This window comes from Symphalangus syndactylus, chromosome 23, assembly GCF_028878055.3.
Source record: "Symphalangus syndactylus isolate Jambi chromosome 23, NHGRI_mSymSyn1-v2.1_pri, whole genome shotgun sequence".
Taxonomy (NCBI): Eukaryota; Metazoa; Chordata; class Mammalia; order Primates; family Hylobatidae; genus Symphalangus; species Symphalangus syndactylus.
Window position 1 is genome coordinate 37,613,488 of NC_072445.2, and position 17,192 is coordinate 37,630,679.

Sequence of the window (17,192 nt, forward strand, 5' to 3'; positions counted from 1 at the left end):
GTGTCTGTGTGGTGATGTGTGGGGGTGTGTGTGTTGTGTATCTGTGTGGTGATGTGTGGTGGTGTGTGTGTGGTATGTAGCTGTGGTGATGTGGGTGTATGTCTGTGTGGCGATGTGTGTGTGTGTGTGGTGTGTATCTGTGTGGTGGTGTGTGTGTGTGGTATCTGTGTGGTGACGTGTGTGTGGTGTGTGTCTGATGATGTGTGGGTGTGTGTCTGTGTGGAGATGTGTGGGGGTGTGTGTGTTGTGTATCTGTGGGGTGATGTGTGGTGGTGTGTGTGTGTGTGGTATGTAGCTGTGTGGTGATGTGGGTGTGTGCCTGTGTGGCAATGTGTGTGTGTGGTGTGTGTGTGGTGATGTGTGTGTGTCTGTGTGGGGTGTGTATCTGTGTGGTGATTTGTATCTGTGTGGTGGTGTGTGGTGATTGTGTGGTGTGTGTCTGATGATGTGTGTCTGTGTGTCTGTGTGGTGATGTGTGGGGGTGTGTGTGGTGTTTATCTGTGTGGTGATGTATGGGTGTGTGTGTGGTATGCGTGTGCGTGTGGTGTGTATCTGTATGGTGATGTGTGTGTCTTTGTGGTGTGTGGTGATTGTGTGTCTGTGGTGTGTATCTGTGTGGTGATGTGTGGGTGTGTGTGGGTGGTGTATATTTGTATGGTAATGTGTGGAGATGTGTGTGTGGTGTGTATCTGTATGGTTGTGTGTGGTGTGTATCTGTGTGGTGATATGTGTGTGTGTGTGGTCTGTATCTGTGTGATGTGGGTGTGTTGTGTATCTGTGTGGTGATGTGTGAGTGTGTGTGTGTGGTATCTGTGTGGTGATGTGTGTGTGTGTGGCATGTATTTAGTGATGTGTGTGTGTGATGTGTGGGTGTGTAATGTGTATTTGTGTGGTGGTCTGTGAGTGTGTGTGTGGTGATGTGTGGGGGTGTGTGTGTGGTGTGTATCTGTGTGGTGATGTGTGCGTGGTGTGTATCTGTGTGGTGATGTGTGTGTGTGGTATGTATCTGTGTGGTGTGTGTGTGGTGTATATCTGTGTGGTGATTGTGTGTGTGTGTATCTGTGTGGTGATGTGTGTGTGGTGTGTATCTGTGTGATGATGTGTGGGTGTGTATCTGTGTGGTGGTGTGTGGTGATTGTTGTGTGTGTAGTGTGTATCTGTGGTGATGTGTGGGTGTGTGTGGTGTGTATATGTGTGGTGATGTGTTTGTGTCTGTGTGTGGTGTGTATCTGTGTGGTGTGTGGCGATTGTGTGTTTGTGGTGTGTATATCTGTGGTGATATGTGTGTGTGGTGCGTATCTGTATGGTGATTGTGTGTGTGATATCTGTGTGGTGATTGTGTGTGGCATGTATTTGGTGATGGGTGTGTGTGTGGTTTGTATCTGTGTGATGTGTGTGTGTATCTGGTGATATGTGTGTGGTGTGTGCTGAGTGTGTGTGTGCTATGTATCTGTGTGGTGATGTAAGGGTATGTGTATGCTGTGTATCTGTGTAGTGATGTATGGTTGTGTGTGTGGTTTGTATCTGTGTGGTGATGTGTGTGTGTGGTGTGTATCTCTGTGGTGTGTGGTGATCGTGTGTCTGTGTGTGGTGTGCATCTGTGTGGTGAGGAATGGGTGTGTGTATCTGTGTGGTGATATGTGTGTGTCTGTGTGTAGTGTGTATCTGTGTGGTGGGTGGTGATTGTGTGTCTGTGTGTGCTGTGTATCTGCGTGGTGATTGTGTGTCTGTGTGTGCTGTGTATCTGTGTAGTGATGTGTGTGTGTGTGTTATCTGTGTGGTGATGTGTGTGTGGTGTGTATCTGTGTGGTGTGTGGTGATTGTGTATCTGTGTGTTGATGTAAGGGCGTGTGTGTGGTATGTATCTGTGGTGATGTGTCTGTGTGTGATGTGTAGTGTAGTGTAGTGATGTATAGGGGTGTGTGTGGTGTGTATTTGGTGACTGTGTAGTGTGTATCTGTGTGGTTGTGTGTGGCATGTATCTGTGTGGTGATCATGTGTGTGTGTGGTGTGTATCTGTGTGGTGATGTGTGTTTGTGTGGTGTGTGTGGTCTGTGTGATGTGTGTGTGGTGTGTATTTGTGTGGTAATGTGTGTGTATGGTGTGTATCTGTGGTGATATGTGTATGTGGCATGTATCTGTGTGGTGATATGTGTGTGTCTGTGTGTGGTGTGTATTTGTGTGGTGATGTTTGGGGGTGTGCCTTCAGTGTGTATCTGTGTGATGTGTGGTGTGTATCTGTGTGGTGATATGTGTGTGGTGTGTATCTGTGTGGTGTGTGGGGGTGTGGTGTGTATCTGTGGTGATGTGTGTGTGGTATGTATCTGTGTGGTGATATGTGTGTGTGTGTGGTGTTTATCTGTGTGGTGATGTGTGGGGGTGTGTTTGTGGTGTGTATCTCTGTGGTGTGTGTGTGGTGTGTATCTGTGTGGTGTGTGTGTGTGGTGTGTATCTCTGTGGTGTGTTATGTGGTGATGTGTGTGTGTGTGGTGTATATCTGGCGATGTGTGTGTGTGCTTGTGGTGTGTATCTCTGTGGTGATGTGTGTTTGTGTGGTCTGTGTGTGGTGATGTGTGTGTGTGGTGTTTATCTGTGTGATGTGTGTGTGGTGTGTATCGGTGTGGTGATGTGTGTGTGTGTGGTGTGTATCGGTGTGGTGATGTGTGTGTGTGGTGTGTATCTGTGTGGTGATGTGTGTGTCTGTATGGTGTTTATCCATGTGATGTGTGTGGTGTGTATCTGTGTGATGTGTGTGTGTGTGGTGTGGTGTTTATCTGTGTGATGTGTTTGTGTGGTGTGTATCTCTGTGGTGATGTGTGTGTATGTGTGTGGTGATGTGTGGGTATGTGTGGTGTGTATCTGTGTGGTGATGTGTGTGTGGTGTATATCTGTGTGGTGATGTATAGGTGTGTGTCTGCGTGTGGCTAGGGGTTGTCTGAAGTTATAATTGGATGCAAATGTGTGTCAGGTTGGGGATTTACATGACTTGCATGCCCGGGTTTGTGGGTGTGTATGTGGAGGATGTGATGGGATTGGGTGTGGTGTGCGTGTTTGTGCGAGGCTATATGGTGACTGGGTGAGCCTGTGTGGCTGTGGGACTATGGGATCTGTGACTGTGTCAGTGTGTGCATGTGGCCCTGTGCCCTTCTTTGTGGCTATGAGGCTGTATGAGGTTTTTACTGGGTCCATAAGTGTGATGGGAGCTGTGTCCTGGTGAGCGTGTGTGACCGTGAGACTTTGTGAGCTTGTGGTGGTGTGTAGTATGTGATTTTGTGAGGGTATGCATTGCCGTGTGTGTGTGTGTGTGTGTGTGTGTGTGTGTGGCTGGGGGTGTGGTGGGGGTGCTGAGAGCCTTCAGGAGGGAAAGGATGTGTGTGCTGCCTCGGATAATCCTGGTGCCCTGGTCCCCCCGCCCGGCTGTGGACCTCCCCAGTTCTGGGTCCTGGGTCCTGGCCTGGCTGAGTGATAAGGCCCGTGTCCTCTGAGCTCCTGCCCTCTTGCCTCAGCAGCCCCACCCCACTAGGCCTTGCCCCCTCCCCAGAGGCGTTGGCTCCAGGGGGCAGACCTGCACAAACACCACTACACTGGGCCCTCACACTAGCCCTATCAGGTGGAGTTTAAACAATCAACTGAGTCACCTGCCTTCAGGCAGGGCCTTTGTGACCCGGTCCCTTTGCACAGCCAGCATGCACCTTTCTTCACTTGCTCATCCTTTGCAGGCCGATTTCCTGAGCACTCATGGTAAAGAATTGATGTCTTGGTGGAGAAAGTAAAATCCCAGCAGAAGGCAGGACGGAGGGAGATGCCCGGGTGCACGTGGGTACCCACCCCACGCGTGTGGACGCTGAGCACGGAGTATCACTGCGGACCAGAGCAAAGCAGATGCCAGGCTCAAATGGGGTGTCCAGTGGCTGTGCATATAAAGAGGTGGCAGCTCAGAGGGGAGGTCACCGAGGGGATGGGAGCGTGTGAGCAGGTGCGGGTGTTCACCTCCAACTCCTGCAGAGCCTCTGCCCTCATGCCCATGCTGGCAGCTCCTGCCAAGCTGTCCCCTCAAAACCCTGTCAGTCAGGAACTCAGTTCTCCATTCGTCCAGCAAGTGTGGATTACCGCCGTCCTGGGCAGGCCCCGCACCCGTCCTGGGCTCCGTAAGGCCCCAGGCAGAAAGACAGACCCCAGGGAGATAAATGCAGCCCAGCCAGGGAAGAACTGGGTGGGGAGCCAGAGGGTGGCTGAGCAGCTGAGGTGGGGGTGCTCCTGGCTAAGGGAGCAGCATGTGCAGAGGCCTGTTGGGGGCACAGACATGGCCAGATGGGTGGATCCTGGTGGGGACTGGGGCGGTCCTGGATGTTGCAGTAAACCCAAATTCACTGGGTGCATCAGGGAGACCCTCCTGGGAGAAGAGGCAGATGCTTAGGGTCATACACACACACACACACACACACACACACACACTGGGGGCTGCCAAGGGTTGTAAAGCCGGGAGTGTGTTGGGGGGCTGGAGACTGATGAGCTGGGGAGCGGGGTCACAAGCAGGAGCAGACAGGGCAGGGGTGACAGGTGACGGGAACCAGGCCTGGCCCTCTGTGCAGTCCCAGACCCAGCTGGAGCCAGCCCAGCCCTCGTGTGTCCCGCACCCAGCTCACTCTGGAGCAGCCGCATGGGGAGGGCCTTTGCTGGGGTCTGGTGTCCTTCTTACCTTGAAACCCCCTCTGGCCACAGCACTGATGCCTGGGCTCCATTATTTACATTCAGGCTTCACTCCCGGCTGAAAATAAAAGTAGCAGTCACCAGTCATCAAGCCCTCTGAGCAGCTATTTCTGGTCCCCTTCCTGAGAGCTGTTTTGGGGAAGGGCCTGGCTTTGGGAGTCAGAAGGAAGGAGCTGTGTGTGTGTGTGTGTGTGTGTGTGTGTATACACCCATGAGAGTCCAGGGGTAGCTTCCAGCCTCTGTCCTCCCCTACAGGAGCCGGGAGGACCTGCTGTCCTGCCCCTGTCCCTGTGTGTAACTCCCCACCCCCTACCCCACTGGAAATTGCTGCCTTCACATTTTGCCATAAGGTAGATTTTTCCACTTGAATTCCTAGGGTTTGTCTTTTCATTATTTTCCTCTCTTTTTAAATTAAAAAAAAATTTTTTTTAAAGGAAAGGAGAAAGCGAGGATGTGCCTGTGTCTCTGCTGGCCTCAGGACTGGCTGGCTGGGCCCCGAGAGGCCGGACCTGGAGACCAGAGGGAGCTGACTGGGGGGTCTGGAGGAGGATTTTTCTCCTTCCTTGTCTGGAGCCCAGTGTCCAAGGTGACAGCTTGGGGGACCCCTGACTGTCTCCCCACAGCAGGGAGTGGGTGAGGTAGGGCACAAGCCAGCTCCTCTCACGGGAGGCCTTTTCTTTCAGCTTGCCCAGGCTGACTGCACAAGATGGGTACATCCCACAAGTGGTGGGGCGGGGGGGTGGGTCCTTGAAGGCAGGTGATCTGGAGGCTGCTGGAGGGCTGGCCTTGCAGGATGGCGGGAGGACTTTTTGAGACAGGTGTGGTGGGGAGAGCCATGCTAGGGAGGATGAGGAAGTGCTGCAAGGAGAGCATCCCAGGCACAGTGGGGGCTCAGAGGGTCCTGCCACGGTCAGACCTCCTATAAACCTAAGCTCACCTCAGGCTCGGACAACCCCAGGTCGTGCAGGACAGAAATGTGAATTCATTTAGCAGCATATCCCATCTCACTTGAAGGTAAGTGGGATTTACAAGTTCCAAAGTGTTCTCAATTCCTGGGGTCTCAGGCAAGGTAGCAGCTCCTAGAGAACAGTCAGACCTGAGTTCAGATCCAGCCTCTGCCTCTCCAGCTGCGTGGCCCAGCCCAAGCCTCCCTGTTCTCCAGGGTGAATCCAGGTGGGCTGAGGGGATGCAGCCCCCTGTCTCCCTCCAGCACGTCATGCTGCTGCTGTCCTCCTCTGCACCGATTCCAGGATGTTAATGGTTCTTTCCCATCCTGGAACTCAGGCTGCATGGCGCCGGGGCTCTGTCCTCTGCATGGCTGCATCCCAGTGTCTCATGCCATGCCTGGCACATAGGAGACACTCAGTACACGTCTGTGGGCTCCATGAAGGGAAAGTGGTGGCAGCAGGCAGGCAGGTGATGTGAGAGGGGCCTGTACTTCCCTGAAGATGTGCCTGCAGATGCTCAATAAATGTGGGCTGCTGAAGAATGGTGCTTAGGGGTTGTGCAGTGGGGGGTGTGGCTCCAGGGGGCCCTTCCTCTGCCACCTGCATGCTCAGGCTGACCCGGAGCACTGTGCCCTTGTGCTTCTGCTCAGGGTGATGGCTCTTCCTTCTGGTCTTGCTTCCCCAGCTAGACTGAGAGCTCCTGAGGAAGGAGTCTTACTCAATATCGTTTCTTAGGGACTGACTGTGCCAGGAACTGAGCAGGGCAGTGGAAGGAAGGAGGAAGGGAGGGAGGAAGGGAGGGAGGAAGGGATGAAGGGAGGAAGAAAGGGAGGGAGGAAAGGAGGGAGAGAGGAAGGAAGGGAGGAAGGGATAGGGAGGAAGGGACAGGGAGGGAGGAAGAAAGGGAAGGAGGAAGGAAGGAAAGGAAGGAAGGAAGGAAAGAAGGAAGAAAGGAAGGAAGAGAGGGAGGGAGGGAGCGAAAGAAGGAGGAAGGGAGGAAGGAAGATGGGAAAGAAGGAAGGAAGAGAGGAAGAAAGGAAGAAAGGACACAGACTTGGCCCTGACCTTGGGAAGTACAGCTGAAGGTGGACATTGACACAGTTATGTCAGCTGGGCCTGGAGACCACCAGGAAAGGTCACCACACCACAGATGGAAAGGATGGAGAGACTGAAAAATACGACAGGAAACTGATATCAAGTTTCATCCACGAAGTCTCTATGTCATGTTCATGTGGGGATGCCTGAAGCCTGGGGTGGTGACGGTTCCAGATCACACCAGCAGAGGGCTGGCCAGGTGAGAGCCTGCTCTCACGGGACGATGGGATTTCAGGAACCACATGGCTGGGAGGAGAGGGGCAGCCCCAGGCAGGTGGGCATGGAGGAAGGTGGAGGAAGGTGGAGGAAGGCAGGCAACCTCCCTATGGAAGCCCTTGGGCCAGCTGCGGCTATGCAGCCCATTTCACAGATGAACACAGGGAGGCTCTGGTGTGCCCTGCTGTGTTATTTGTCAGGTGGCACCACATGAGGACCGCGGCGCCCTTGCTGTCACCCATATCTAAAAGTTTTGTCCAGCTGGGGTTCTGTGGCCCAGATTTGCTGAGTAGTCACATGTTGCCACATCTGCTTGATTCTGATTATTTTTTAAAGAAATAAAATGTGGATTGAGTCGGAACCTTCTTCAGTCCTGTTCCTCTCTTCTCCCTCGAGGTAACCATGATTCTGAAAGGTGGCAAGTTCCTTTCCTGTCCTTGTTTAGTCACTCAGCAAACATTTTAGAGCACCTACTATGTGCCAGGCAGTGTTCTAGGCACTGGGGAAGAGTGTGATGAAAACAATGGACAAAGTCTCCTGCCCTCATGCAGCCTTTACTCATATATGTATAGTACATATATATGCGTCTTCATAAATATTGTATGTGGTCTTTAGATTTTACATAAATGGGGCAGATCCTGCTGCAACTTGCTTTTTGTCCATCAATTTTACGATTTCAGGATTTGTCAGGTTGACATATGAGAACTGTTATTCATCTTAACTCCATAATATCCCATTGGACAAACACATCACAGTTTATTCATTCTTCTGTTGTAAAACATTTAGGTTGTTTCCATTTTTTTGCAGTTTCAGACAGTGCTGTGTTGAGCGACTCTGTGTGGGTCTCCTGTGCCCACGTGCCGGGGTTTCCCTGGGGACGAGTGTGGACAGGGAAGCACTGGCTTGGAGGCAGCCGGCACGTTCAGCTTTACTAGACGCTGCCGTGTGGTTCTGCAGAGGGTTCCAATGGACACGCCTTCATCAGGTGTCCAGCTGTCTTGTAGTAAAGGCGGGCCCCGAGGGATGGGGCCAAGTATAAGTTGTTTTTGATGGGTGGGGCAGCCCAGGGAGGAGGGGAGGTGTGGAGCCTGGGCGGGCTGGGGAGGAGGTGCAGAGCTGGAAGAGATAGCATTTCCTGCTGGAAAGCAGTCAGGGGCTGGCCTGGATCCCAAACTTCCCAGTGCAATGGTGACAGCCTCGTCTGAAGATGGCTTTGCCCCTGCTACTGTGTGCCCCTGGGCAAGGCCTCTCTGGCCTCTGTCTCCTCACTCTCCATCCAACTTGGGCCAGGAGGTCTCCAATGTCCCTACGGATTTGATATGCTCAGATTTTCTTGGCAAGGGGCTGTGGCTTCCTGCCCCTGGCCGGCGAGCAGAGGCACCAGCTTGGCCGGGATGGCAGAGCTTGCAGCTGGCAAGTGGCATTTGGGTGTTTGTCAGGAGCCTGGGCGGCTGGGGTCCTGGCAGGAGGCTGGGCAGGGGCTTGCCAAGGAAGACCCAGGAGAGCCAAGGAGGCCATGGGGACCCCCAAACTTCTTCATGTGTGTCCCCCTCCCCGTATGGTCCTGTGCCTGGAGCCTGGGGAGTGGAGGGCTCCAGCCTCTGCCCTGAGATATGGAGTGGGCTTGTTCCCTGAGGGCTTTGTGGGCTTTAATTTGATTATATCTACTCTCAGTATGGACCCATGGATTCTTATTTTATTCAGTGAGAGAGACTCGGGGCACAGGGTGAGGAGGCGTGCCCCTCCCTAGGGGAGAGGTTTGAAGCAGGCGTCTGCGGAGTGTTAGCCATGTGGCCCAGGGGCTGGGCACAGGGATGGCTGGTGGGCTTGGTGTGACTTCAGGTCTGTAGCAGTGTGGCCTGGAATGCACAGGGTGGGCTGTGGTGATGGTGGATGTTGATCTGTGCCAGTGCGTGCATTCTGTGACTGTGTGTGGACACGTGTGTGCACACATGTACATGAACCCACCTAAACAACAGAGGCTGCAGAAGAGGCTGCGGCACATGAAACACGGCCCCTTTATTCTCAGTGGCTGCTGCGGAGTCATTGCTTTGCAAGGAAAGGGAACTGTCCAGGAGCGGGAGTGGCTGCAGGAAATGGAGGCCTCTCCGCCCGAGAGAGGCTGTGGACACAGACCAGGATTGCAGTCCCACTGACTGGCTGTGTGACCTTGGCTAGGCTATTTAGCAACCTGAGCCTCAGTATCCTCATCTGTGAGATGGGGATATTAGCACCAGCTAATGTGTGAGGATTCATCTAGACTGGGCCTCACACGGTGCCAGGCATGCAGTGGGTGCTCAGTGGCCTCTCGGGCCGGTCTGGTCTTCTCTGGCTGCAGCGGGCACCAAGAGAGCAGTTGAGGCAGAGATTGTGCCACTGTCAGGAGCTTGTGTCATCCCAAGAGAGGGCCTGGCTTGTGAGCTAGTTCCTTTACCCACTCCCCTGAGCGGACATGCTGACAATAGGGCTGTGAAACAAAGGGACCCCACGGACACTTGGTTTCTCATCCTGGGGGCAGCAACACCAGTGGGCACTCACCCCAGCATGGGCGCCATGTCCCATCATGCCCATGGGCCCACAAGCCCCCTCAACTCCACAATCCTATCCCTTCACTACATGACTGGCTGAAAGGTGGCCGCTGGAGCCAGATGGCCCAAGTTCAAACCCCACCTCTGCCCCTATCTTCATGATCCTGGGGAAGCTACTTAACCTCTCTGTGCCTCAATTTCTTCATTTATAAATTAGAGATATGGTGATTACACTGGCCTCAGATGAGTGACTCCATGTAAAATTTGCAGAATAACATTTCCCATGCATTGGACACTCCATAAATGTTCATTAGTATTATGCAGCTCTGCACAGCCCCACCCCCCGCACTCCCTTCCGGTCTGAATCTCTTGCAGTTGCAAGAATATCAAACCCTTCTCAGACTGCACTTGCATCTCAAGTACCTTGTGGCTCACTCACACTCCCGCTGACTGAGCCGTGGTCACCTAATCCTTCCTTCACCAGCAAAACGAAGCTTGCAAGATATGCCCTGAGGTGCCAGGCAAGACCATCACACGGATCCTCTTAGAAGAGCATCACTCAGAAATATGACTTAACCTAACAGTTTCTCCCTGTTTGAGAGCAATTAACTCCCTTCCCCTGCCTTCCTTCCCGCTCCTGGAGCCAGGTGGCTCATCCTTCCCTTCCCTCTCCTCCCAGTCCAGCCTCTTCCTCTGTCCATCTGTCTCCCCAGATGGGGGGAGGAATGTCACAATTGGCCCACTTTCTAAGTGGAAAGAAACCATATGGAGGGTTTAGCTGGGAGCTGAGAGCCGGCCCGGCCAGCGGTGCAGCCAGTGGCTGCCTCCCTTGGCTCCCTCTGTGACCCCAGACTGACAGGGGCCCCAGTCCTGCCCGAGCACCCTTGCTGCTTCTCCCTACTCCCCATGAGCTCCTAGTAAACATGCTCTTCTCTAGCACTTGGGACTTCTTGATGTCTTAGGAGAGACCTGAGGAGCTGTGTGTGTGTGTGTGTGTGTGTATGTGTGCACATGTGCATGTGTGTGCATGCATGTGTGTGTTGTGTCCTGTGGCCCCAGGCCAGCAGGGTGCCTGGCACAGAGCAGCCACTCCTTCCAGAGCATACCCTGTCCTCTCCAGAATGCCTGCCGCCTGGCCACTTGCATCCTCTAAGGACTCAGCCCAGTGTCACTGCCTTTGGGCAGCCTTCTCTGGCAGCCATCTCCCTGCTCACAGGTAGGGACCCCTCCGTGGGTGGAGCTGGGTACTGGCACTGCCCTGTGGGGCTGGTGGTAGTCGTGTCCCCTGCACTCTGAGTCCCTGGCAGCTCCACCCAGAGTTTTCTGATGTATTGGGGCAAGTCTGTGTAGAAGGCTCAGGTGGCCCCAGCCTGGACCTCCAGGTCATTTGGAAGCCCAGCGGTGCCCAGCCAAGGTGTTTGGTTTGAGGCATTGTGTTGAGTTGAGTGGGACCCAGAGGAGGGCAGCCGTTAGATACCAGGACCGGCTTCAAGATTAATCCCTCATGCTTTTCCATCGACTGCCACCAGGGGCTTCTGGGGTCTTATTCTCTGGGGGTCTCCAGCTCCTGGACTCCAGTAGGGCAGGTAACTGTGTGGCTTTGGGTAAGCCACTTCTCTTCTCTGAGCTTCAGTTTCCTCATCCGTCAAAGGCAGTGGCTGACACAAGCATGGCCCACAGATGCTCTGTACCACGAGGTCGGGTGAGATTTAAATACATGAATGACATCTGTCCCCTGCCAGCACTTGAGAGGCACATCTGGGGCTGGGGACTGGCTGGGACAAAGTGCTCCCAGGTTCCCTGATGCCACCCAGCCTGGTCGTGAATCCCAGCAACATCAAGTATTGACCCTCTCCTGATGGTTCCAGCCAGTGGCCATGCATGCTGCTCCTACCGAGGGCCTGGTGATGGGCATGGGGCCCAGGGACAGGAGCCCTGAGAAGCACGTGGATATGGGTGTAGCAGGGACTGATGCCTCAGGGTGGGCTCTATTCCCAGCTTTAACCCTCCAGGAAATATTATGAGGGGGTTACAATAAAAACAATCAACATTTACTAAACACTAGGTACCGGATGTTGTCTTTATATGCATTACCTCACTTATTTTATAACAATTCTATGAAATAGGTAATACCATTATTTCCACTTTATAGGTGATGTATGTGCATCACAGAGAGGTCCAGTAACTGACCTAAGGTCACACAGCAGTAAGTGGCAGAGCTGAGATTTGAACCCAGGCAGTCTAGCTCCTAAGCATGATGCCATGCTGCTTCTAGCTGCTATATGGGGAAACTGAGGCTCAGAGTACTTAAGTGACATATCCAGGGTCACCAGCTGGTAAGTGGAGCCAAGACTGGTACTGAAGCTGTTCTGACTGCACAGCCCATATCCAGAGGCTGGGATCCCAGGGCTGGGAGTCAGGCTGGGGAGCCTGGGCAGCACCCAGCCCCCATCTCCTGGAGTGTGTGTTGGGAGAGTGGTGGGAAGACTCAGGTTCCCTTGCCCACCCCAACTAACTGGTGCCCCTCCTGCAGGGGGCGTGTGCATCGCCCAGTCGGTGAAGATACCACGGGAGCCCAAGGCAGGCGAGTTCGACAAGATCATCCGCCGCCTCCTGGAGACTTCGAACGCCCGGGCAGTCATCATCTTCGCCAATGAGGATGACATCAGGTGAGGGCAGGTGGCAGCAGGGTGGGCACCGGGAGCCATGCAGGTGTGGGCAGAGCCACGGGGCCTGTCCTGCTGGAGACCTTCCCAGGCAAGCCTGACCCCACCCTGGGGTCCAGAGAGGTGGGTGCAGGTGAGTGGGTATGTGGGCAGGGAGACCCACAGGCTGGCGCACAGGCTACTGCTATGGGGCACCCCTTCCCTCCCCCCTCCATTTCCTGCATCCATTCCACCTGCTAGGGATGGCTACCTGGGTGCTTTAATAGAGGGCTGAGGCCGTGAGCTTGGGGCCAGACCACTTAGGTTCTAATGCTCTTCTCCCACCTACTAGCTGTGTGACCTCAGGTGAATTTCTTAACCTCTCTGGGCCTCTGCTGCTAAAAAACAAATGAGTTAATGATATCTGCCTGACAGCGTTTGAGAATTCAATGCAGGAATGTGCATAAAAGGCTTAGAGTAAGGTCTGGCATGAAATAGGCGCCCAGTAAATGTGGGCCACCTCTCAGCCCCTCCCTCCTTTCTGTGGTGAGCTCAGAGTACAGAGAGGAGCTCTGGGCTGTGTGTTTGGTTCTAGTCTTGGCTTAGGCTCAGAGGGCCCAAGCTGAGGGGAGACACAGCCCTGTCCTCAGGGAGCCCCAGGATGAGGGGAGATACAGCCCCGCCTAGAATCTGGTAGGGCCCTCTAGTCCCTGCTGGTCACTTCTTCAGAGAGGAGGGTGAGAGCAGATGTGGCCCCTGCCAGGTCTCCTCAGATATCTGGCCCGGGCTGGCAGAGCCTGCTGTGCCCTCAGACTCCCCCTCACTGGACCAGCCAAGGCTGCACTGTGTGCCCAGTCCTTCCCAGGCAGCTTCCTCCTATTCCTCACCAGCGCTCCCAAGCCACTTCTCACTTTCTAATCTGGACTCCAGTGTTGCTGCAAAACAGACACCCTCCCAGGCCATTGGTGGGTCCCTGGAGGGATGGAGGAGGGCTTCTGGAAGATCCTCATGGCCTCAAAAGCCAAAAGGACAAACTGCAATGGTTGGTGTCTCAGGCAGCGAAAGGCCAGGGAAGGGAGGCCCTCAAGCCCCATCCTGACACCCTCAGAGCTGCACAGAGGCGGCACCCAGTCCCTTGAGGCGTGCAGGTCCCCTGAGTTCTGGCTCTGAACGTTTATGATGGCCACCACTCAGCCAGCTCCTGGGGAAGCTTCTGAGCCGCCGGGCCCCACTCCCCGACTTCCTGCCCCCTTCCCATCCCAAAGCCTGGTAAGACTTGGCTCCCACACCCCACCCAGCTATGTGCCTCACTCCAGGCCTGCTGTTTTTGAGGACACCTTCAGCTCAGATGGACCCACATTCTGGGAAGGGGACTGAAAGCACCTGGCCTTTTGTCCCTGTGAAGAAGCCCCTAGGGGAGGGCTGGAAGGGAGCTGGACTGACTTCCGGAGCAGGCTGCGGGAAGTGGGGTAGGAGGCGGGGGTCGTTTCTGGAAATCCACATGCATTTTCAGAAGCAAACAGAAGTAAAAATAAACCCAGGTGACTCTGCAGGGCTGGATGGTCGGGAGCTCTGGCTATCTCAGGCTGGCCGGATGCAGATGGGTATTAATAGGGTGTGGGTGTGGGTTCTGAGAGCAGCCTTACCTGCCATTCGTTGTGACCTAGGGTGCGGGGGAGCTACACCAGTGAGCGGGGCTGGAAAGCCTCAGGAGTTGGGAGATGATGGAGGAGGGTGGGGTGGGATGAGATGGACAAGGCCAGCGCAGGTGAAAGCTCTGGGGCCTGGAAACATTTGTTTCTCCCTGGAAGCCCAGGCCCTCCAGCCCCAGCTGGCCGCCTCCTGCATACGCCCAGCAGCCACCCCCAAGCCCTGGAGTCTGTGCCCTGGTCCTCACCGACGGAAGGGCCTGGACAGTTTGTAGTATCACAGCCTCTCACTTGCTATGTGACTGTGAGCAAGTTCCTTGCCTCCTCCCTACCTCATTCTCTCTTTGTGGGAGCTGGGTTATGGGAATTCTGCCCATTCCTCCTTGTTTTTCCCCTCTGAGATGTCTTTGAGGGGCCACTTAATTCATGCCTCCATGAAGCCCTGGCTGAGCACTTGCTGTGGGCTCCTCGGCCCCGGGCTGGGCTCTCGGGTCCCTGGTTTGATTTATATTACCATCACAGGCAGACTGGGCTGTGTGTGAGCACTGGGCGGCTGGCTCCACACCCATCTCCCTCCATCACCCACTCCCACTCAGGGTGTGGGGAGCAGCTCTCTGAAGGACCTGGAATTTTGGCACAGAGGGCAGTGAATGAAGAGGGAGCTGCGGGCAGAAGGCAGCATGTGCAGAGGGGTGAGGGCGGCGGTTGTGTTATGGTGGATGCGTGTGAGAATGGGCAAGGAATGTGGGGATGGATGAGCTAGGAAGGCATGCGTCTCAGGGGACCGGGGCTAGGCAGAGGTGGTTGTGGGGCCTGAGTCAGATGTGGGGTGGGTATGGATCTGGGGGCACAGGTGTGGTCTTTGCAGGCACAGATGTGGGCCTGGAGAATCACACAGGCGTGGGCCCAGGGGCAGGCAGGTTGGATGAGGCGGTAGCCATGGGTCTATGGGCAGGTGAGGGCAGGGGGTAGGGGGAATCCACGGGTTGGGGTGAAAGCATGGGTGCTGGGATGGTTGTGAACCCTGGGCTTCTGGGGGTCAGGGACGTGGGCCCAAAGCAAGTGTGGCCAGGAGTGGGGGCAGTTTCGTGGACAGACACGGCTGGGCTGGGCTGGTATGTGTTCCTACAGGCGTGTGCTGGAGGCAGCACGAAGAGCCAACCAGACAGGCCATTTCTTCTGGATGGGCTCTGACAGCTGGGGCTCCAAGATTGCACCTGTGCTGCACCTGGAGGAGGTGGCTGAGGGTGCTGTCACGATCCTCCCCAAGAGGATGTCTGTACGAGGTAAGGCCGGGCAGGTGCAGGTGGTCGGCACCATCCTGGACTGCTCCTCCTGCCGTCCCTCCTCGGCTTCCTTCCGCTTCTGCTCCTCCTCTTTCCATATCCTTCCTTTTCTCTTCCTTGGCCCACAACCTCTTATGTTCTGAGGTTCTGGGCTGGGAGTTCTTTTAGGCCACATGCAACACAGCAGAATTTGAATCCAGATTCAAGACCTTCCCTCCTGTCTTCTCAGACATTTTTGGGGTGGAAGGTGTGTGGAGAGTCCGCTGCTGGAAGAGGCTGGGAGCCGCCCTGCCGGGGCTACAGGACAGGCCTTTCCTGCAGGGTCTGCCTGGGGTTGGCAGGCCCCGGGATGGCGCTGAGGTTGGGCCTGCCTCACCCTGAATCCCCCACTCTCGGGGCAGAACCCACAGTCACCTGGGCAGGAATGAACTTCTCTGGCCAGAACCTCACAGAGAGTGAGGTGTGATGTTCCCATTAATTTAGCAGGGGCCTGGTAGTCTTCACCATGGGGAGAAGGCTCCCTGGGCCCTCTCCTTCCCTGCCCTCCCTCCCTTCAATAGAATCCAGCATTAATGGAGCTGGGAGGGACTGCAGACATCTGCCTCTCTAACGTACTTCCCAAGACATGGAGGCCTGAGGAGGGGAGGGACTTGCTCAAAGTCACACAGCAGTGTCCTCTCTTCATCCTGAGGCAGAGGGAGCTCCCTGGCCCATGGTGCCTTCTAGCCCTGGCCCATACCTGTCCATAGGCCCATGGCTACCCTGTCATCCAAACCTGTCCCCCTGGGCCTACGCCTGCCTACAGGCCCAGTATGATCCCCCAGGCCCATGTCTGTCCCTGCAAAGACCACATCTGTCCCCCCACATCCACACCTGTCCCATGTCTGACTCAGGCTCCAGAACCACCTCTGCCCAGCCCCGGTCCTCTCAGACTCATGCCTTCCTGGCTCATCCATCCCCACAGCCCTTACCCCATTACACATCCAACACCCCCCCACCCACCCAACACACACACATAGCGAGAGTTTCCATACCACCCCCAGCCATAATAAACACAACATAACAATAACTGCTATGGTGCTTACCAATGCCAGGCCCCTTATGGATGTCTCCTTTAGCCTCCCCAGCATCCCTGTGATGCACTCTTCCCCACATTTAGTAGATGGATACGCAGGGCTCAGAGAGCTTGAGACACACACAGTTCAGCGAATGGCAGAGTTAGGATTGGAATCCAGGACTTGCCTGACAAGTACCTTTTCTCTCAGGAACATTAGAGAAGCTTTTAGAACAATGGTCCTCATCTGGGGGTGATTTTGCCCCCCAAGGGGACATTTGGCAATTTCTGGAGCCATTTTTGGTTGTCACAATTGGGGGATGCTGCTGCTGGCCTCCAGCAGGTAGAGGTCGGGGTGCTGCTCAGTATCCTACAGTGCACAGGACGGTCTCCCACAGGAGTTATCCCGCCCAGAGTGTCCACAGTGCCGAGGCTGAGAAATCCTACTGCAGGCCAAACCTCCTGCTCATGCCAGTGCGTCTCCTGCCACGTGGCCAGTCATTTTGCTTCCACTTGGACACTTCCATGGGCAGGAAGCTCCACGTGGCCCCGCTGAGCTTTCAGGCCTCTGGTCCATACAGAGCAGCTCAGTCCACAGTGCCAGGAACAGTCAGTATGGCAGGAGGGGCATCTGGGAGGAGGAGAGGGTGTTGTTCACCGCCAGCCTGCCCACCCTAGGACAGGCTTTCCGAGGCTGAGAGCGGAACTGTGAGCCATGCAGAGCATGTGGAGGAGGGAGGCAGCCTCTGTCAGTGACGGTGATGTCCTGGATGTGAAGGGAGAAGGTCCAGGTCCTGGTCTTGCTGTGTGACCTGGGTGGTCCCCTCCCTCCTTGTCTGGCCTGGTCTCCTCTTCAGGTGCTCCCAGGGTTGGGCAGCCCCACCAGCCTCTGTGCTGTAATCTCAGGACTCCCAGGCGGCTCCTTTTCAAAGCCCGCTGTTAGCATTGCAGCGGTTAAAGGCCGTGGAAACATCCTCATCGGTGTGCTTCTCTTCCATAAAGGCAGCAGTTGTAGATTACACACGATCCCCCTGGGACATAATACAGCTCTTTTCATTTTGA

General features: G+C 55.0%; 1 protein-coding gene across 11 annotated transcripts in view; it reads left to right on the top strand.

The window, feature by feature from the left end:
- The window catches only part of GRM4 (glutamate metabotropic receptor 4), a 138,625-nt gene that overhangs the window by 82,920 nt on the left and 38,513 nt on the right, over nt 1-17,192 (top strand). For 8 of the 11 annotated variants that reach the window (XM_055263508.2, XM_055263504.2, XM_055263506.2 and 5 more), the window contains 2 exons: nt 12,030-12,165; nt 14,922-15,076. In XM_055263508.2, the coding sequence (XP_055119483.1) occupies nt 12,030-12,165; nt 14,922-15,076 (291 nt within the window). Of the gene's footprint in view, nt 1-10,616; nt 10,713-12,029; nt 12,166-14,921; nt 15,077-17,192 lie in introns of those variants that run through there. The other 3 variants (XR_010119045.1, XM_063632247.1, XM_063632251.1) reach the window with 2 other exon arrangements.